This window comes from Pectinophora gossypiella, chromosome 20, assembly GCF_024362695.1.
Source record: "Pectinophora gossypiella chromosome 20, ilPecGoss1.1, whole genome shotgun sequence".
In the NCBI taxonomy this organism is placed as follows: Eukaryota; Metazoa; Arthropoda; class Insecta; order Lepidoptera; family Gelechiidae; genus Pectinophora; species Pectinophora gossypiella.
In genome coordinates this window covers 532,972-555,442 of record NC_065423.1, presented here as the reverse complement: position 1 = coordinate 555,442, position 22,471 = coordinate 532,972, and the positions used below count along the sequence as shown (strand labels likewise).

General features: G+C 38.0%; 3 protein-coding genes across 6 annotated transcripts; 2 read left to right on the top strand and 1 right to left on the bottom strand.

Moving 5' to 3' along the window:
• The first annotated feature begins 2,781 nt into the window (after positions 1-2,781).
• LOC126375916 (clavesin-1-like) lies at positions 2,782-8,882 on the top strand. 3 transcript variants are annotated; one of them, XM_050023008.1, is made up of 7 exons: positions 2,782-3,145; positions 3,904-4,048; positions 4,774-4,927; positions 5,729-5,833; positions 6,051-6,198; positions 6,875-7,091; positions 8,260-8,882. In XM_050023008.1, exons 2-7 carry the CDS (start codon positions 3,910-3,912, stop codon positions 8,412-8,414), a joined length of 918 nt encoding a protein of 305 aa, XP_049878965.1. In that variant the 5' UTR covers positions 2,782-3,145; positions 3,904-3,909; the 3' UTR covers positions 8,415-8,882. The 3 variants fall into 3 exon arrangements, with proteins under 3 accessions (XP_049878965.1, XP_049878966.1, XP_049878967.1); XM_050023009.1 differs by having other exon boundaries at positions 3,142-3,238; XM_050023010.1 differs by lacking the exon at positions 2,782-3,145 and adding an exon at positions 3,327-3,447.
• A 2,813-nt stretch (positions 8,883-11,695) lies between these two features.
• On the top strand, positions 11,696-18,846 carry LOC126375919 (alpha-tocopherol transfer protein-like). Of its 2 annotated transcripts, XM_050023015.1 has the most exons (8): positions 11,709-11,756; positions 11,857-11,994; positions 12,082-12,253; positions 12,955-13,108; positions 13,761-13,865; positions 14,682-14,829; positions 15,568-15,781; positions 18,672-18,846. In XM_050023015.1, the coding sequence occupies exons 3-8, from the start codon at positions 12,124-12,126 to the stop codon at positions 18,827-18,829; spliced, it is 909 nt and encodes a 302-aa protein (XP_049878972.1). In that variant the 5' UTR covers positions 11,709-11,756; positions 11,857-11,994; positions 12,082-12,123; the 3' UTR covers positions 18,830-18,846. The 2 variants fall into 2 exon arrangements, with proteins under 2 accessions (XP_049878971.1, XP_049878972.1); XM_050023014.1 differs by lacking the exon at positions 11,857-11,994 and having other exon boundaries at positions 11,696-11,811.
• Positions 18,847-19,597: 751 nt separating this feature from the next.
• LOC126375953 (60S acidic ribosomal protein P2-like) lies at positions 19,598-22,471 on the bottom strand. The gene is made up of 5 exons (XM_050023062.1): positions 22,371-22,471; positions 21,465-21,637; positions 20,972-21,067; positions 20,264-20,344; positions 19,598-19,689 (listed from the first exon to the last, which is right to left on the bottom strand). The coding sequence occupies exons 2-4, from the start codon at positions 21,634-21,636 to the stop codon at positions 20,277-20,279; spliced, it is 336 nt and encodes a 111-aa protein (XP_049879019.1). The 5' UTR covers position 21,637; positions 22,371-22,471; the 3' UTR covers positions 19,598-19,689; positions 20,264-20,276.

Below are 22,471 nucleotides of genomic sequence, written 5' to 3'. Positions count from 1 at the left end.
ATAAATAATCGACCCACTATATTATTGCCTCTATTATAATATAGAACCAGTACACGGTGAACTCTTCAAACGTGGAAACCAAATGTACAACTGGGGGGTTAAAATGGCCACATCGAAGCAATTCATCTAAGAAAGCCATGAGCCATGTCAGGGGCCTTTGGCGGCTCAATAATAACCCTGACACCAGGGTTTATGTGGTTGGTAATTAACCTCACAACCCACACGATAGAAGAAGAAGATCTAAAGTAAGTGCGCAATGCAAACATGGTCATTTTAACCCCCCTGTTCATTTGTTTTAATTGAGCTTTAGTTTTCATTCAAAAATAATTAGATTTTTGAATTACTAGTCATGACTTGTTATCGACACGAAAGATGAAGACTAATAGAATGGTAGATATCAAACTTTAAAGTAACTAGTATTAGAAAACAGGAATTTCATAAGTAAAAACCAATTAATCTGTATTGGCCTGAAGGATCATAATAATTATATACCGACTGCTGTCCTTACAAAACTCTTATAGCAATTAGCGGTATGGTTGTGCCAAAATTATTGCTATGAACTACAGGGTAGGCGCTTTAGAATACATAATTAATTCATTGTTGGTGATTGAGTCACTTAAGTTAGTTATTATAGCTATAAGTAGAAATATGGTGATTTTATCTACAAATAGATATTCATCTGTAATCATTCCGTTCTATGTCAATAGGTAATAGTCGGCTCGGGTGTATTTGCAAGTCTTAAAGCATTTTTGATTTCTTTTACCTACATTTTCTTTGACTGGACCACAGTCTAGACACTCCATTCAAATATTTATTTTTTAACGTGTGCCGCCTGAAGTCTAAGTGAGAGCGAGACACAGCCCACGCGCTAAGGCGTGAAGAGGGAGACCCCTAACACACGAGGACAGGGACGTGTGAACCCAGGACCTCCCGGGTTCTAATCCCGGTGGGGACATATCACAAAAATCACTTAGTGATCCCTAGTTTGGTTAGGACATTACAGGCTTATCACCTGATTGTCTAAAAGTAAGATGATCCGTGCTTCGGAAGGCACGTTAAGCCGTTGGTCCCGGTTACTACTTACTAAGTAGTCGTTACATGAACCATGTCAGGGGCCTTTTGCGGCCCAATAATGACACCAGGGTTGATGAGGATGGTAATCTACCTCACAACCCACACGATACAAGAAGACGGAAGCCTAGCTCGGGTATCTTTAATATACCAATGTCGATATGTTTATTCAAATAAAATCTATAAATAAAATAATTTTCTTGTGACACTCATTCACTTCGCGTAAATTCCAATGTCACTTAAAGAACTTAAGCTCAATTCACATAGAAGCGGTTCATTCAAGTGGCGTGGGAATTTCAGTAAGGTCCGGTTTTATATGAAATATGATTATTTTATTCTTTGTCTTGTCTTGTTTAGGTAGACTCTGCTGGGCTAAGGCCTCCCTCCATTTCTCTCTCCAGGTTTCACTCTTCAGTGATTCCTTCGGCGAGTCTTGCAGGAAAACGCGTAAGTCAACGCGCCTCGTTCTGCCCTACTGCGTTTGTCTCTCTTTTTATCTACACATTTTGTGGTGATATTAGCCCACAGGTCATCAGGCATCTGACAGTTTTCCTTTCCCAAGGTCTCATTCTGTACCAAATTCCATCGAAATCGGTTTTGTAGTTTTGAAGCGCGTAATAGGCCGATTAGTTTCTTTATTATAAACATTGTGTTATTAAGGATCTGAGTGCGCGATGGAGTGGCGCGGTCTCATAAAACTCTCAAAACGCATCTACAGCTTCTATTGTTTTGACATCATTTTTGGATACATTGTTTTAAGTTTACGCGGTTATTATCATAATTAAAGCACATAATAACGGGTTCTTACCGCGTTTAAATGGGGATATGAGACTCCCGATATTTCGACACTGTTGCAAGTGCCATGATCACCCATCCCATAAAACCCATTCCCAGAGTCCCATTAAAACGCGGTAAGAACCCGTTATTATGTGCTTTAATTATCATTTTGGATGACATTTGATGTAAATTTTGTGGTTAAGTCCAGGAACCCACAGGCGCGTACCTAGATTCAGGGGCATATATACTGTCAGGGATTCATCTGATATTATAGATCATATCTGACAAGATGATATCTGAGAGGATGATGCCTGAGAAGATGATGTCCGACAGGATGATATCTGAGAGGATGATATGTGAGAGAAGCGGCCCGGGGCGGTGAATGAATAGTGATTAGAGCTGATAGAAGGCAAACATAGCAGTGGCATGCTGCGCGCAGGAGAGTTCGGTAACGGGGTCCTAAACTATTTGCTGTCGTTAATTACAATTAGCCTTTATGGTTTGAGTAATCGGTTCGTCAGGATCGCATATTCCGTGCTTCAGAACTGAGATAATGGTGATTATAATCGACCTTTACGTGTCTACGTTTACATATTTAATAAGATATGATAATTATCTTCACTTATCGGTTGCGAGACATCCGGGCATAGAATAAGAAATAATATTATGTATAGAACGGCAACTCACCGATCCCAACAAGCGGTAGCTAGGTTTACCTCACTTCCCCTCGGTCTTACTTTAGTCTTAAATCGTAAGGGCGTCAGACGTCACACACACAGATGCGCGTGTACGATAACGTCAATGTGTACTGTCTGTGTAAAACGAGGTGTTTTGTATGAAGTGTCCGGGGTGTGATCCGGCCGACAGCCGCGCGGCAGATAATTTGAAATCGCCTTTACCTACTGATGATTATCAAGCAGACACGTGTGCCGAGAAAACAGGTTTTAGTAGATCTTGGTCAAGGACGCTGGCGGGGTTCCATTGTTAGTGTATCCTGGCATCACTGTTTGTCTGCACGGCTGAAGGGAAATAGATCATAATTTTAGATGTGAATTTTATGGATGGACCACTTCCTATTTCACTTATTATTGTAAATTCAATAAATTACTAATTATTATGTAAGTAGGTAGTATGAAATTTTCGTATCGCGAAGTTGCGTGGTTATAAATTTTGCGTAAATCGTGACAGGGTTGTGAATAGCGATATAGAATAAATAGTGATATAGTATAGACAATGTGTTCTTCAAATTAAACTTGTTTTAGGAGGAAGAAGCAGTAGCTGTGTGACTGTTTTGTTTGTAAGTACTTTTATTATATTTGCTGGTACTTATACTGTCTCAGTTTATCCGGATCATTGAGGGTAGGCATACGCACAGACGCAGCAGTGAAGGGTATGTAGTTGTAGAAATAAATAAAAAATAAAATAAGAATTGTTTCTTTCAGAATGTTGTTAGTTTTACATTTTTACAAAGGTGCATTTTTCTGTTGTGTCAATACCTACCTGTATAGTTTAAATAAGGCTTTTGTTTGTCTTTATGTTTACGAATAATACCCTCCTGACGAAAATAACTGAGGTTCATTTTCTGCAAATTTTACAAAAGTATGTATAATTTCTACATTAAGTATTAAAGTTTTAAGTCGTGAGGCATGCATGCAACTGTATATATTTAAAAGTATTTATATTAAACACTTTGTTAATTATTCTTGATGGAATAGCATTTTCACAATAGTATAAAACACTTATTATTCTCAAATTCCACTAGGTATTTACCTGAATAAACTTTTTATTATTATTATTATTATTTTAGGTATTTAATTGTCAAAATTCAATTTCGACAACATTCCATTAAGTAACATTTTACTATTTATTTACATAAATTCCACTAAGTATTTTGTTGTAGATTACACACGTAATCGTTATTTAATCGTCAAAATTCAATTTTGTCAGAAAAGACAATTCATACAATTAAACTTTTAATTTTGTGCGATTTTTTTTAAATAGTGGAGTTTGTTTTTACTCTAATATTATTGTAAAAGTATTTAAACAAAATTTCAGAACAAAATGTCTTCAAGTATTACGGTGAAGCAGATACCTCTGGAGGAGGAGTATAAGAAGCCGAACGGCATTACCCCTGAGGACATCAGCAAACTGCGATCATGGCTGCAGACACAACCGCACCTGCCTGCTGACCACATCACAGGTAAATACTCTCGCCCGTATCACCTACCAGAGCGGGCAGATGGAAATAGATTAAGTAAATTAAATTCATCTTTTTTGGGGTTATGTATACGTTTTGACAATAAAATACCAGATAATATTTTAAATTTGTCAGAGAATAAATTTAAAGCTCACGTGAAGCTTACTTTATGTAAAAAAGCTTATTATAAAATTAATGATTACCTAAATGATAAAAATGTCTGGTATTGAATTTGTTCCTCTAGTTATTAAATAACTTGTAATGTACCCTCATTGATTTAAAAGATGTGTTGCTGTTGCAGTTTCTTGTCATTTCTTCTCCTCAGCCATAACACCTTGCGAAATGACGTAAATTCAAAAATGTTACATTGACCTTCAACAAGTTTATCCATGATAATTACGTTGAATAAATGATTCTGATTCTGTCAAATGTCTAAACACTGATGGTGCAGCCACTTTTGATACGAAGTCCTAAGATGAATACAAGTACAATAACATCTAAATGGCAGAAGAGATTTTATTCTGACATGTTAATTATGAATATTAACAACCGGTGGTATATTAATGACTAAAATATATATATATATATAAACCGACTTCATCATCCCTGGTTATATTGGGATAGTTTTTTGAAATGTCTCCAAAGGTTATCAAACCTAAGACATAGAAACCTCCTCATATAGATAGAAAGAGTTAATGATAGCAAAATTTGTACTTACAATATTTCAGATCTGGATCTGATCCTGGCGTACAACTGCTGCGATCGGAGCGCGGAGGTGTCCAAACAACTGATAGACTTGCACTTCACGCTGAAGACACTCTTCACCAGCTACTTCCAGAACAGGGTCGTCGACGACAAGGTGGATAGGGCCTTGAACAGTTTGTGAGTATGCAGTTTTAATTGTGGATAGGAAGACCACCGGTTTATTATGGCGGCAACACTCGGTGGGGTCTCCTAGTATTAGCGCTAAGTTAGTCTGTCTTGGGTTGTCTGGTCGGGTAAATTTTCGGTTTGGAGGAGTGTAACTGTGCTGGTCCACCATGTAACGAGAGGGCATCCTCTGCCCCTTTTAGTTTGTGGGAGGCGCAGTGCCTTTACGACTACACGGTGTTTTAGGGGGTTAAAAGCGCTAGATCGAAGCAATTCCCTATAGCAACAATAACCCTGACACCAGGGTTGATGAGATTGGTATTCCACCTCGCAACCCACACGATAAGAAGAAGAATACACACACGACTCGTAGCGAGAGCTACCAGGAGATTCGGGGCAGACTCCCGGTGGGGACACATGTTATGGCCAAAATCTCCAAAATCTTTTTTTGTGATTTCTATGGTTTACGATATAGCAGGCTGATGACCACCTCGGAGGGCACATGAAGCAGTCGGTTCCGGCTTCTATTTACTTAAGTAAATATGTAGTCGTTACATGAGCCATGTCAGGGGCTTTGAGCGGCACTATAGTTTTCTTGACATCAAGGTTGATGTACGAGTCATTAACTTTATAGCCCGTACGAGAAAAGAAGAAGTATAATAAACTTAAGCCTATTCCTCTGGGGTAAACACAGTGTATGAAATTATATTTCCTTCGATCCTAACATGCTTCTCTTGCCTCCTCCACGCTCGCCGGTTCAGAGCGGATCATGATAAATCTTTTCGCAGAAGTGAGTGTTATGTGTTTTTTCAGGTTAGTAACACCTCTCCCAACCCGGACGAAAGAGGGCTATGCGGTGCTCTACGCGAACTTCTTAGAGAAAGATGCCAAGAACTTTCACCTGGGAGACGTTATCAAGTGAGTACTGGAACGGATATTTGGAGGTGGTCTTCTCAATATATCAAAGGCCAACGATTAGTTTCTAACAAAATTTGGCTTTGCAAATTCGTTTCTTGGTGAGAGTATCGGGATCCATTTCATTTGAGCGGATTATAAGTGCGTTAGCGATTACTTACACATAAAACACTTGCAGTTTGGCAAGTCCTCAGGATATTAAATGATTATGTTTCGCCAGGACAGTAGTGATGATCCTGGATGTCTGGCAGTACGAGGAGGGGTCGTGGCCGGGGTTCATCATCCTGTATGACCTGAAAAGCCTGACCTTAGGGCACATGGCCAAGTTTGATCTCAGCAACGTCAGCCAGTACTTGTACTATTTGCAGGTGAGTGTCGTTGGTCCTTTACTATGTATGACAATGTTAACGTGAAAAAAAGACGTGCAAGTGACGTCAAAAGCCCCTGACATGGCTCATGTCACGACGACATATTTACTTAAGTAAATAGAAGCCGGAACCGACTGCTTCTCGTACCCTAAGCAAGGATCATTTTACTTTCGAACGAAGCACAGTTTCTTTCTTTCTTTCTTTCTAAACCTCCTTCTTTCTTGAAGTCTTTTAAAAATCTACGGAAATCACGCGAAAGAAGAAAAAATCTTGTGATTTTTAGAGGAGCAGAATTGACTGCCTGTCTGACTTTCCAACCTGTGAAGAAAAATCTAGCCCAATACAGACTAGTCTCATACCTCCAAAACAAATTTCTTGGGAATTTGGGTTTCCTCACGATGTATTGTATTTCCTTCACCTACGAAGAAGATAAACATTTACGGAATCGAACCTGCGACCTTAAGGTGGTGTGATTCAAGCGTTCTTCCAACGAGGCTATCACGGCTCTCCGATATGTCTACAGGACGTTAGTACATTGTAACGAAAACTTTGAAGGATGATTTAGATCATGATTCTTTCGCGAAAGTATGAACCTGAAAATTGAATTTCTGCGATCATCCCCTCAGCATTCGTTACGATATCACTAACATCCTGTATTTCTCATAATATTTTCCAGAACGGTCTCCCAGCTAATCTACGAGGGGTCCACTACCTGAACGCCCCCGCATACATGGACAGGTTCATGACGATCATCCGGCCGTTCTTGAAGGCCAGCCTGATGCAGCTGATACACATCCACCAGGCGGGGGCGACGACCTTGGACAGCTTCTTCCCTATAGAGAAGCTGCCTAAAGAGTCCGGAGGGCAGTTTAAGGGGTGTCAGGAGTTGAAAGGTAAAAATAATTAAATAAAATAAAACTTATTTCCAGTAACACTTTAGGTATAAATAAATTAACAAGGCGTGGAAGTCTCCCAGTAAGTGTCATCTTAGTCTCATTTTATAAGAAAAATATGTACTTATCGACAGAAATAATACTATCTACGGAAATATGATTGGCCACCTGATACGACACGATTCATTTATAACAAACATTATAGAAGGAAAAATTGAAGGGAAGAGAGGAAGGGGTAGACCTATGATAACATTTATGAAACAAATAAAAGAGAAGGTGCAGGTCGTGTCGTATCGGGAGGTGAAGGTTTTGGCGGGAAGAAGAGAGGAATGGCGATTACTCCACCGACAAGAGCGCAGCTCTTAAATAGAGAGAGAGAATACTATCTACGTATTATGTTACTTCTTCTCTTCTTCTAATCCTTTTATCCCCTGTTGGGTTGTAGGGCTATTTCTCTCTCGTTATCTCTCCAAAGGCCCATGACATGACTCATGTAACGACTACTAACTTACATCAGTAAGTAGTAACCGGGACCAACGACTTATCGTGCCTTCCGAATCACGGATCATCTTACTTTCTTCAAATTGGGTGATCAGCCTGTAATGTCCTATAACCAAACTAGGGATCACAAAGTGATTTTCGTGATGTGTCCCCACCGGGTGATGTGTTTGTGAAAGATTGGTATTTTCTTACGTTTGTACGGTCACGAGCATCAATATGCATACATTTTGTTACCATGTCACATGAATATTTTTGACAAATTGCACTATGTTAGTGCAACACAGTCCTAAAGTGGGTACATTATATTGCTCATGCTGTACACACACGTAAACTCGTGTTAAAGCGGCACTTGAAAAATATTGGCACTGACCCATCTCAGTGGGGAAAACAAACCTAAGCATCCGCATGGAGAGGTTTGGTTGGTCATCCACCTGACACGATATAAGAAGGTATGTTAGTAACATCGTAACGCATACTGAGGGGGATGATTCACACCATGATTCTGAGTTAATATCAAGTGGATTTATCCTGTTGGAAATTAATGAAAATTTTAGTGTTATTTTTAAATTACGAGTATTTTCCGTTCCATACTTTTGCGACGGAAAATTCCACTTGATATCAACTCAGAATCATGGTCACTAAAAATCTGTATATCATATCATTTCAGACGAAATGATAGCAAAGCTTCACGCGGCCCAGCCTTTCTTCGATGAGGAGACTAAAAAGCGTGTGACGGAGTCCTTAAGGCCGGGCAAGCCGAAGACCATTACCGACATCTTCGGAGGAGTCGAGGGGTCCTTCAAGAAGTTAGAAGTGGATTGACCATGGAGCTGGGCGAAAACGGACCACTTCAAATTAATACACAATTACACACACACACACGCAATGAGTTAAATTTTATAGGTACAGTCAGGAGCAATATAATGTACCCACTTTAGGATTCTGTCGCACTAACATATTTGACATTTAGTGAGACTTACAGTTCAATTTGTCAAAAAAGTTAATGTGACATGGTACCAAAGTGTATACATATTAATGCTTGTGACCGTACTTAATATTAATAAATAATTAAAGCTAGGTATACTTTTATAACATCATAGAAGGGAAGCTGCAGGGAAGTAGAGGAAGGAGAAGACCAAGACGAGCCTACATGGAACAGATTAAAGCAAAGTTAAATTCAAATTCAAAAATATCTTTATTCAGTAGGTAACATAGTTACACTTTGAATCATCAATTTTTATATAACGAACGTCTCATCCGCCTAAAACTACTGCAGCTTCTCACAACCTGCATAGCTGTGAAAAAGAAGCTGCATGAAAAACCTCGGCACAGACCCTTAGACACTCTTTAAAAAAATAAACATAAAATATTGTTATACAATTGAGTAATTTAGCTGCCTAATATCAGTTCTCAGACAGTCAATCCCATGCATTCATATCTTCTAAATAATCACTAACTTCGTGTCTTATAAGGAAGTGAAATAATTGGCTTTTGATAGACAAGAATGGGGAATGCTATACTGACAAGAGCGTGGCTCTTAAATTAGTGATGAATTGATGATACTTTTGTGAACACTTATTACTTTTAAGATTGTTGTGTTGTACTCCGATTATGTCCTTTTTTTAAATAAACGATTAAAGGCTTAAAACTTAGTATCATTTCAACACTCCTTAATGTACCCTGTTTCTTTACACACACGAATAAGGCTGCGTTCCTTAAAAACAATATAGATGGCGCTGTTCGAGCGGCATAAGAGGCGCAACGCGCCTGCGCGCCTTTCCAACATTACAGCAACGGGTCTGCGCGCCGCTACGAGGACACTGCGACGTTCTCGGCGGAACAGCTGACAACGCCCTTTTTTCTCTTATTTTCTCAAAACAATAATTACCAGTTTTTACAGTCCACTGATAGTTTTATTACAACACCAGAGTATAAGATAACCCTTGTAAGTGATAGGGCGCTAGTCTCCAATACACATTACGTTAAGTACATCTTTAGAACCCAAGTATAAATTCTTTAAAGTACGTTTACATGTTTTTATGTTAGTAAGTATGTCCGTTTGTTTGTCTTTAGGTAACTTATTCAATATATCGGGTAATAAGTTAAGTAGTTTCCACGTGCTCATGCCATGTGTCTACGAGATATGACGATGACTGGCTGGAAAACCTGAAGCAAAGAAGTCTTCGTCGTGCTTTACCACCTCCTGAGGAGTCGCGTTTTGTGTACGAACGATGTGGCAAGAAATGCCGCGCTGCTATAGGGCTCTATAGCCATCGACGGCGCTGCGGAAAACCGTAGACTCACAAGTGCTGCAAGAATCATCTACGATAGATGCTGTGGCCAATAATGTGGTGTCCCTAATAATAAACGTTTCTTTAATTTTATATGCGGCAAATCTGAAAATACAATATAAGTACTTATAACCGGTATCTATAATATTTTAACACTCCTTATCAAACATAGGTAGACAGATTAGTAGTTTACGTAGGTGTTGGTGCTAATTCCTGTAAATACCATCTAATTTTATTTTAATTTATATCTGTCATTTTCTTATCCGCCGAAAAGGAAAGGGACGGGTAATCGACAAGCATAAAATTTATGGAACACACGTCAATTTCAAGCACAAATCTAAACCAACCGTCTAAAAATTTTACATCCGTCAATAACCCGACACAGTTAAGTAGACAGCACGTCAAACGGATTGCATACCAGCGACGTACCTTTTGATTCGCCCGGGTTATTCATTCATTGACTCATTCTTCCTAAAATTAAGAGCTGTGAATCATCCGTCCCTTTCCTTTTCGACGGATATAAAAATGACGGATATAACTTAAAATAAAATTAGGCGGTGTCAGCAGGAATCGGGGCCATTGTGCTTGTAAATAAATAATTTATCTATTTATCTACTTATTTATATTATTTCATAACAATTAGGTATCTTATCTTAATTAAACAGTGTTCAGGTTTTTAAAGTTGGTGTTTATTGGTTCCGTAGTTGTAATTAAAATGGTTGACAATAAATTATCATTTCATTTCTTCAGATCATTTCGACAAACATCTGTCTTGCTTTTTTGTAATTGTTTTAGTGGCAATTTGATATGATGTTGTTGTATTTTTTTGTGTTTGGCGTCCTTTTGTAATAAACTATTTCTATTCTATTCTATAATTATAGGTAGGTACTTAAGTAATTTTAGGTAAATTTTAAGTAATTTTAGTAATTTGAGTAAGCGTGTAGTATCAGGTGAGATTGTCGTCAAACGAAAACCTCATCTGAACCTGAAGATTTGATCAGGGTTTTTCCAGAATCGACAGTATGTTTGACCTTCCGCTGCGCATGTGATAATCATGTATGATCCAAACATGAATTTTAATACAACTTCTCAAATCATTGGTTTAGCTAGGTTCGAACCTGCGACCTCACACCAAAGAATAAGGAATAATACTACGTATTAACGGCAACTCTCCGCTCCCCACCAGCGTCTGAGCCAGGTTTACCTCACCCCCCTCGAACACAGTTTAGACTTGAATCGTATGGCGTCAAACGTCACACACACAGATGCACGTGTACGATAACGTCAATGTATGGTGTCTGTGTAAAACGAGGTTCTTTGTATGAAGTCTCCGGGGTGTGCTCACTCACAGTGTCATTTCCAAAATCGCCCGCCATTACACAGGACTGGTAAGTAAGTACACTTCACACTACCTTTTTGTAGTATTTTTAAATTACTTTTCTCATATTTCTTACGTATTTTTTTTTCTTTCTTTGTATTGCTCTATTGATAACATAATTAATGACCGTACTCCTGGAGGTGGAGGCCTGGAGACCTATAACACAGGGTACCCTAGTTTAGGCTCCAGCCTCTACAAATATTATTAATGTTCATGTTATAAAATTATTGTAAATTAGTATAAGAACAATGTTATTTGTAGAGGAAATAAATATTTTACCTACTTTACTTTATAGCCACCCTCCGGGGATATAAGCGCGATGCTGAGTTAATTTATTTCAATGATTGGAACAATTATTGTTACAATAATAATTGCGATGACCCGATGACATTACAAACGTGTCAGGCATGCCTCATAGATGTTTAAATAATTTACTAGTTAGTTATGTACTGATAAGCGGTGGTGTGGTACATTAAAATGATGTTATTTAGATAAGTAAGTGTATTAGAATTTTCACAACAGCAGTCAATATTTTAAATTAAATTTTGAGGTATGTATTATCTTTGCGTTTTTTTTTTGACGTGGCTTATTGTAGATTTGCCGCAGATGGCATTAACTACTTGGCCAGATATTGGCCCCGATTCCGTCATTTTCTTATCCGCCGAAAAGGAAAGACTGGCTGTTCACAAATTGATCGGAACAAAATCAGTTGGAAAAAATACAAAACATTGCAGTAAGTATAAAATATTTTTAAAGTTTTACCAAATTGTAAGCGGGACCCTAAACTGACACAACAACAATTTTGTTTGATCGCGTGTAGGTACATTGTGTTATACACATTAGTTACATTCCGATCCGGACGATGGATACAGTGAAGCAAATACCTCTAGAAGAAGAGTATAAGAAGAACACAGGAGTAACCCCGGATGACGTCAGCAAGCTGCGAGAATGGATGGACACGCAGCCGCATCTACCTGGACAATATATAACGGGTAAACTATAGTAACGTACAGTCATGAGCACTATCCTGTACCCACTTTAGAACCCCGCACTATCATATTTGACATTTAATGAGACTTACGGTTTAATTTGTCAAAAAAGTTAATGTGACATGGTTTCAAAGTGTATACATATTAGTACTCGTGACCGTACAACGGTCTACACGGTCTAGTGGTTGAGCGTCGCCGTTGGGCTCACAATCTAGAGGTCCGGGTTCGATTCCCAATGGGGACATTGCCTTATATTGCATGAACACTGATATGCCTCCCAAATCTTGAATTTCGAAACACAATACTCATTTTTTTTTAAACATTTACCTATATTTATTTTGTGAATTATTTTAATACGTAATTTGTATATAACGTATTTGTATTGTTTTTTTTTTAGTTTATGTTTTATCACACTTTTATTTTATTTATTTATGCATTTTTGTCTTAACTGTTTGTCTGGTTCAACAAACATCAACAATTTATAAAAGTGGGATTGTACTTATGATATATCTCAGCTTACTTTTATTTAATATAAGAAAACAATATTATAATGTAACATAAATATAATCTCGCAATCTCAACAATGTGGTGGTCATATCCATATTCACCACAAAATCAAGGGCCCAGTCTTAAAAAAACGAAAATAATTGTCTTAATTTTGCGGAGACTGCAGCCTTAAGGGTTATATATTTATGAATGAATAGACCTCGACCTGATCCTGGCCCACCACTGCTGTGACTGCGACCTGGAGGCGTCCAAGCAGCTGCTCGACACACACTTCACGCTCAAGACGGAGATGACTGCCTTGTTCAAGGATAGAGCCTTCGATGAGAGAATTGAACGAGCTCTGAACACTTCGTGAGTATTCTTAAGATCAAGCGTATTTCCCATTAGGGTAGGCAGTAAGGAATTCCGCTTGCTATGATCATGAAGACACCATTTTCGCTTATTCCAATAAAAAAATAAATAAAATAAAATTGTACATCGAGGCCGAGAAGTCGTGAAACGTAATGGACTTTATATAAGTATGTAATTTAATTTCTAGTTAGGTAATTAGATATAAGTAAGTACGTACTTATTGCAAGAAAATACACATATACGTACATGAACTCACGCATATTTCCCACCGGGCTAAGCAGACTATGAAATAGTTTGTTCGAAAATAATAACGAAAATAAATATTGTAGGTATGTGCTTGTTAATGTTTTAATATGTTATAGTAGTTGTATGGCATAGCTGACGAATAGTGAGTGTGCATACTATACACTCTATCTACCCCCTCGGGCATACAGGCGTGATGCTATGTACCGTACATACACGAGCATTAATATGTATTCACTTTGATACCATGTCACATTAACTTTTTTGACAAATTGAACTGTAAGTCTCATTAAATGTCGAATATGATAGTGCGACAGGGTTCTAAAGTGGGTATATGATATTGCTCGTGACTGTATCTGTGCGTGTGTAAGAAAATGATCTATGTTGACTTGTGTCGATTATGTTTCAGGCTCCTGATACCGCTGCCTACCCCCAGTAAGGATGGGTACGCTGTCTTCTACACAAGGACTATCGACAGCGATCCGCAGAACTACTGCCTACAAGACTTATACAGGTAGGTTAATAGGAATCACGTTAAGCAGGCATTTGAAATGTATCAAATATCATTAGTTGTTGATCGTTGGGGACCAACAGATTTCAGACGCTTTCTTTTTTTTAAATCACTGTGGTCCTGTGGGTCACTGGCTTGCTTCTCAAAAGGGAAGCACCGGTACGAACCCCAGAACCGCACTTGCACCATTGAGGTATTAAGCAATTTTCATTAATACAGTTGGCTCGATCACTACCTATACTCGTAGACGGCGATACAGCACCTAACACGTTGGTCTAACAGAAAGCTCGGTGAGGTGCGGGTACTTAATTTGTGTTGCGAATTTTGACTGTCGTCAGCTGTTGTGTTTTTTTTAAATAATATAAGCTCGCGTTTGACCACAATCTCACCTGATGGTAAGTGACGATGTGGTCTAGGGTGGATCACGCATACCTAGCAAATGCCTATTCAATCTAGCCTTGAAGACTCCCAGATTATATACGTCCCACTGCTGGGCACATGCCTCCCCTCAATCAACCGGAGGGGGTATGGAGCATACTCTACCACGCTGCTCCAATGCGGGTTGGTGGAGGTGTTTTTACGGCTAATAGCCGGGACCAACGACTATAACGAGATTATAACTAGTTGAAAAAACAAACGACGGCAGACATCTCCGGTCCAGGTTATAATTATGTAGTTATGTCTGTTTTTTCTCTCTAGCCTATTGTGTCCCACTGCTGAGCAAAGACCTCCCTTTTCCTCTTCCACAGTTCCTTATCCTATCCTATTTGAACGTAGTAATTATGTACCTACTTAAATATGTTCTTTTGTCTTCTTCAGAGCAACAATAATGGGTTGGGAGCTCTGGCAGGTGGAGTCGGGCACGTGGCCGGGGTTCGTCATGGTCTTCGACCTCGCCGGCCTCGGTTTCCAGCACTTCCTCCGAATGCACCTCTCTAGCCTCCAGAACTTTACCAAGTATATGCAGGTTCGTTCGTAATTGTAACCCTGCGTCACACCCCAGACACTTATCACATGAAACTTCGTTGCGGCCCGGTTATTATACTATCAAATCCACTCAGCCCGATACGTCTATCTTCACGGGCTGGCGCATCTTTTTTTTTGACGTTACATATTGTAGATTTGCCGCAGATGGCATTAACTACTTATCTATATCTATCCACAATAGTGCTGATTCCTGTACAGACCATCTAAATATCTAATTTTATTTTATGCCATACCTGTCATTTTCTTATCCGCAGAAACGGAAAAGGACAGGTAATCGACAGCCATTAAATTTATGAAACACATGTCAATTTTAGGTAGAAGTTTAAAATCCCGACCGAATTAAGTTGACAGCACACGTCAAACGGATTCCATATATTATTATTATGATCGAGATGCCATTTTATTCGCCCGGCTTATTCATTCATTTTAATATTAACATGCGGGTTAAAATGGCCACATCGAAGCAATTTATCTAAGAAAAGCAATATTTTGTTTTTTGACATTTGTTTGAATTGCGCATTTACTTTTATATGCGCAAATGTCAAATAGCAATATTGCTTTCTTAGATGAATTGCTTCGATGTGGCCATTTTAACCCCCAGTTGTCAATCAGTCGTTCCATTCCTTTTGGACGGATAAGAAAACGACGGGTACTTATAACTTAAAATTAGGAGGTGTCTGCAGGAATCGGGGCCAGTAGGTATCTACTTAATTTACAGGAGGCTTTCCTAGGCAAGCTGAAGTACGTGCACATTCTCAACGCGCCGTCTTTCTTTGACAAGATCGTTATGCTATGCCGACCGTTCGTCAAGAGCTACTTGCTAGATATGATACGAATTCACCACCACACTGACACCCTTGAAGAGTTCTATCCTGTGGATGCCCTGCCTGTAGAGTCTGGGGGCCGGTGGAAGAGTGTGCTGGAGTGTAGAGGTGGGTGGTAATGAGTACTTATTCTACATTGACTTGACATACGCCATTATGTTAGCTAACTCTACAATAAAACGTAAATATTAGTAACATACCCAGTTTTAATCAGTAAAATGTTAAGTACCACAAATATCACTCTTATTACGGAAACCAAATATTATTACTACAAATTGTAATAAGAAATATTATACTAAAGAATACAACAAATAGTCTTTCAGTTTTTGCTTCTCTCGACAATAATCGTCTTCACTTGTTTTCTTTCCTCGTAGTCGCAGACGGAACACCCGCCAAAACGTTTTTCTCTTAAAAAGTGACGTGACGTTCCTTTTTTGAAATTGCCAACAATTACACGAATACGAATAAGTATGTGGTTCATCGGCTTGCTTCTCAAACATTCGATTCGAACCCCGGTATCGGACTAGCACCAATGAGTTACTAATTTACCTTAAGTGTAGTTTTCGCTTACACAGTTGGCTCGATCATTAGGTACATACGGCTCACCACCTATCACGTTGGTCTAGCAGAAAGCTCGGTGAGGTGTGGGTACTTAGTTCGTCTTGCGATGACTACCCCATTGGGATACGGGAGCTTATTATTATAAAATTATTTATTCAAGTTACTAGGACTCATAATTTGTTAATAGGGTCGTTCTTCTTTTTTATCGACAATAAAAAGACATTTTCTCGATTTATCGGATTTAACATCTTTAAAACTATAACGGCAATAAATATTTTAAAACATCATATAAAGATGTGTCTGTAGAGGACTATTTAGTGGTTCTCTTTATCTTGGTAACATACTTTTCTTTGCAGGCGCATTCCAAAAAATATTGTGACAGAGTGGCCCTTTTCATCGGAGACAGCATTTCAATTTACCACTCTGTCACATAATTTTGTGAAAAACGATCAAGCTACCTTTAATAACTAATTGAGGAACCGATTAGTATTTTGCTTGTATTTTGAGTATAATAAATTAAGATAACTATATTTTTGGACAATCAAAACATGAAATAAAATTCTAAAACATAACTTATCAGAAGCAGAACGAAGGACAGATCATTGTCGATAAAAAAGAAGAACAACCCAATAACAAAACTTATAATACTAGGTTAGTAGATCAAGGTAATCAAGAAAAATTAATGTTATGTTATGTTATGCATACGCCATTGATTTCACCAAAAACAACTGACAATGATGTCTTGACAATGGTGATTAAAATTAGCTGCATCTTTCTTGCACATATTGTAAGTGAAGGACGGCATTAGTTTAAGGGCTGTCAAACTGAAATAAGCGACCGAATTGGCACCAAGATGAATGACTGCGTTGCCTGTAATAATTATGATAAGAATTTTTGAAATATCGTAGTATAGGTATTAGAGATTAGATGTGATGCTTCGTCGCCACGCCACGCGCGCAATTTTAGAACAAATAATACACAAAATATGTTCGTAAATTGTTCGTTATTTGTTCTATATTGAAAAAAATGTACTATAGTAGATTAAGAAATAATAAATAAAATATGTGGCGTTGCGACGAAGCCTACTTTCTGCCCACGCCACACTTAATGAGATTTAATAAGGTCTTCTATGGTTCCAAATACATCATTAAATAAATGTACTGTTATTGTTCGTTGCATTAAACTTATAATTCTAGGAAATAAATAGACAGAACAAGAAATAATTAAAAAATAAAAATAAGGAGTGGTAACTTTCGATGTATAAGTTCACTAGCAATACGCACAATGAACGTTTGCATTGAGAGAAACATCAGGCGTTTATTCAGTTAGTTTCCGTCACAAACTATTTTCTACTAATTACTACTACTAATTTTACTATAATTTTTTTATTATACTAATTTTTTACTAATAATACGTAAATAAAAATAAAAGTTGTTAATTTTTTATAGGTTTAATTCCCTATGTGTAAAAAATCTTCAGAATTATTTACTTATACTCGTTACTTTGGTTAACCTTAAGATCAAAGGATGTACACATAATTTAATTGTTTGTGTGATGTGCAGAGAACAAAATATGATTTACTATATAAATAGATAATTTTTAATTATTTCTCTATATTTCTTGAAACTGTATGTTTAATAAAACTAACAATAACAGTACATTAATTTATTTAATTTATATGGAATCTGACCAATAACGCCTGATGTTTCTCTCAATGCAAACGTTCATTGTGCGTATTGCTAGTTTCTTTTTTTTTGTGCTAGTTACTATACATCGAAAGTTACCACTCCTAATTTTTAATTTTTTAATTTTTTCTTGTTCTGTCTATTTATTTCCTAGAATTATAAGTTTAATACAACGAACAATAACAGTACATTTATTTAATGATGTATTTGGAACCATAGAAGACCTTATTAAATCTCATTAAGTGTGGCGTGGGCAGAAAGTAGGCTTCGTCGCAACGCCACATATTTTATTTATTATTTCTTAATCTACTATAGTACATTTTTTTTCAATATAGAACAAATAACGAACAATTTACGAACATATTTTGTGTATTATTTATTCTAAAATTGCGCGCGTGGCGTGGCGACGAAGCATCACACGAGATTAGAGATTATCCATCTTTGGACTTCGTATCAACAGTGGCTGCAAGTTGTCTTTGATTACTTGTGGCTCTGCCCACCCCATTAGGGATTACGGGCGTGAGTTTATGTATGTATGTAGGTATTAGAGAGTAGAGCCCTGAGGAATTAGAAGACAACTTGCAGCCACTTATGAAGTCCTTAATATAGATTGTGTTGAAATGAACCGTTGTTCCCGACCGCCGTTTCTAGTTTGACTATCGATTGTTTCTGCAACGCTGCTGCCCATCGCATTGAGGATGAAGGGCTTCAGTTTATGTATGCTTTACTTACCTATTGCTTTCATTGTCCAGATGAGGTGATCGCCAAGTTCAGAGCGAATGCAAAGTTCTTCGACGCGGAAGCAAAGAAGCGCGTGGATGAGTCGAAACGACCGCGGAAGCCCAGCAGTCAAACGAGTTACGGATTCTTTGACAGGTTTAGAGGCGTTAGGAAAGTTGAAATAGATTGACTTGCGTTAAAACTGAATTGGCGTTTTATTTCGAAGTTTCCTTGCGTAGCGTCCAACTTGTCAGGATGCTTACTTGACATCTTGGAAAGAGAAAGCTCAAGATCGGGAGGAGTTGAAGGGAGACACCTTTGCCCTGCAATGTGGTGGTGTGGGATGGCGGTGGACGCGCCCATGCGTGCCACGTCACGTAGATTGATTGTATTATTGGAACTCTTCTGTCTATCACTGTTGGGTATTATAGGCCTTTTCTCTTTCCCAATTCTACCCGATACAATTTCATAAGATAGTCTATGTTTTATTGGAACTTTTGAACGGGGAGCGCTGGACCGAGCCCCGGTACCGAACTTACACGAATGAGATAGGTATTCATTTTAACACAGTTGGCACGACCATTATAGACGATGAAACGGTTCACCACCTATCACGCTGGTCTAACAGAAAGCTTGGTGACGCGCGATTACTTCATCTTGTAATGGTTGCACCTCTGACTACCCCAATTGGAATATAATGTACGTGGAACCCTTTTAACTTTCTACATATTAGTACGCTGATAGCGCCATCTATTGATATATTCACATAATTGTTACACCGCCATCTAGCGACTAATAACAGCAGATATGTTTTAGAGATTACGCGTATGACAGTTAGTACAGGTTGACATCAAGAGATGTCGCTTTCCTGTTATTTTATAGCATGCAAACAGAGTATAAAAAAAACCTTACATACTCAATAATTATGGTTCAGGGAAAGGTAAATAAAATGTTCATGTACGTTTTTGCAAATATATTTCATAGAAACATACTCGCTGACAAATTACGCTTACACCAATATTGGAATTCGACCGCGTACGCCGCCATTATCTGTGGGCAAATAAAAATAAATACTTGAAGCATCATGGTAATTTATACAGCTACAACTTAACAATATTTCAAGTGATTGAGAGCCTTACAATACTTAAGCATAGAATAATCACATCCCCTTCACATGAAGAGTTACAAAATAATCAACTGGAAATTCTTTACATTATTGTTTTTTAAGAAAATATTAATAACTCATCATCATCATCATCCAAGCCGTGTCCGGCGACGGCAACTCCTAAATGTCTATCCCAGGTCGAATTATTAGAGATGCACCAAATATTACATATTCTTCCGTTTTTGGCGAAATATTCCATTTTGGTCCCGCATATTCCGTATAATTTAAATAGATAGAATAGGTTGTTTTGATTACTTATCTAGTTTAGTTAATCGTCGCGCGAAACAGCGTAATTAATTACACCTAATATTCAGTATTCAGTTAAATCACTATTGGCACTCTAACAATTATTTATAGGTACTATTAAATGTCTTTCTCAGAAACTATACAAACTATTCCTCTGTCTTTATTTTCCTATGCAATAAAGTAGTTTGTATTGTACAACATTTAGAAACTTACCTTTAAAATGCATTTAGTCGAAGAGACCGAAGCCCATGTCGTCATCAGACTCTGAGTCCTCCTTCTCTGCCTTCTTCTCTTCTGCAAATTTATAAAATAAACAAATATTAGACGCGAAAATAACACTTATCAAAATTGTGAAGAATATATTTCAACTTCAGTTACAAAAGTTAACAGCACTGACGCTCAGTCGAAAGATGGTGTAATTTGAAATCATCATTTAGTAAAATAGTTATGAAAGAATACAATATAATTAATTTATGTTGTTCACAATGCTACTAGTAAATCTCTTAATTTATTGTTCAAAAAGAATATGATGTATTTTCTCTACAGTGGTGGTAGAGTACGCTTCATGTCCTGACTAGGGGGGTAAAAATGGCCACATCGAAGCAATTCATCTAAGAAAGCAATATTGCTATTTGACATTTGTTTGCATTGTGCACTTCCTTTTTATATGCACAAATGTTAAACTGCAATATTGCTTTTTTAGATGAATAACTTGATGTGGCCATTTTAACCCCTCTGGTGTTCCCACACCATATGACCATAGGCTAAAAAAACCATAACTATTTCCAGCCTGTCCCTTGCATATGGAAATTCACTCTATAAAGCCCGGTCTGCAACACTTTGATGTTTTACAAACACTAAACATGTTATTAGAGCCAAAATGGGTTGTTTGGTTGGTTTAGTACATCCATTCCAACTTACCCTTCTTCTCTTCAGCGGCGGCGGCGGCGGGCGCGGCAGCAGCGGCAGCGGCCGGGGCAGCGGCGCCAGACGGCATCGAAGACAGCTTCTCACGGCCTGAGGGAAGGGTTCACATTAACATGGTATTCATAATCATCTTGTGGTTGGAAGGATCATGGTGATCTCAGTTTAGATGTGAACAGCAATGTTATTCAGTCGAAAGATGGTGTTAGATTGTGGTTCATCATTTTCTTTTTGAAAAGATACAGGAAACATTTAAGCTACACTTGCTGTGTAGTTTGGAGTAGGTAGCAAGAGTGTGAACACTAAACTTGAATTCATCAATCGTCCCCCTCCAGTTGATTGAGGGGAGGCCTGTGCTCAGCAGTGGGACATAAGTATACTGTACTGTTTATTAATTGTATGCTCAAAGCCATACAGTTTCACATTTATTTACAGTTTTAATGGGACAATTGTTCCAAAAATTATAAGTTAATTAGACTATGACACATACCCTGGGCAATGAGGTCCTCGATGGTCTTGCCGCTGAGCTCAGAGATGACCTTCTTCAGCTTCTCAGCATCAGCCTCGATACCAACGGAGCTGAGAATCTTCTCAACGTCCGCCGCCGCGGGGGCTGCCTTGCCTCCTAGCACAGCCAATAGGTAAGCGGCCACGTAACGCATTCTGGAAAATCAATACACACAGTTTCAGAGATTATGCTTGTCAAAATCAATGCATTGTCAAAGATTATAAGTCACTCATCTTTATTAGTTAGACAGCTCATTCTAGTTCTGCCCGACGATTTGGTTGGATAAAATATGGATGTTTACCTAGCCATGGAGCATGGTAAAATATGTTAGAGGTCAATACCTCTAGCTATACTCAATAGTAAGATGGTAGACAGTTCAAATGAATACATTACATTTTAGGCAATTTGAAAACAATGAGGTTATGTGACACTAATGTATACCATGCTATGTTGTCTGTTTTGTATATTTGAGAAGTAGGTAAGCGAAACACGTGAAAGCATCAAACAAATATAGCGTGGTTGGTCACTTGTTGTGAATAATAGTTAAGGAACTCTGTTCCTCGTGCCAAAATTGTGTGAACATGATGCCAAACAATGATTACACTTTTTGAGGTTAAGACTTATGTTCTTTGGGCACTAAAATTGACATAAAACCCGCATGAAGAGATTACCATAGTAATTTTTAATCGTGTTAAGTGCTTTCTAAGAACAGTCAAGCAAAGGAAACTTAAGATATGAACACAACATTCGAAACTGAAGTTAGCGGGGCGGTACAACATCCAACTCAATCTTCGAGAATATTACACATTTTCACCAAATTATACTTTTCACAGATAAAAGGCACACTAAATTATTGTTTCACATAAATATTTTTAATAAAACACTTACTTTTAAGTCGCTATGACACGAAACGTGTATTGCCGATAATCAAACGTTCGTCTTGAACAAATGTCAAGAGGAAAGAGAAAAAAGTAAAAAGCGCTGTAGGG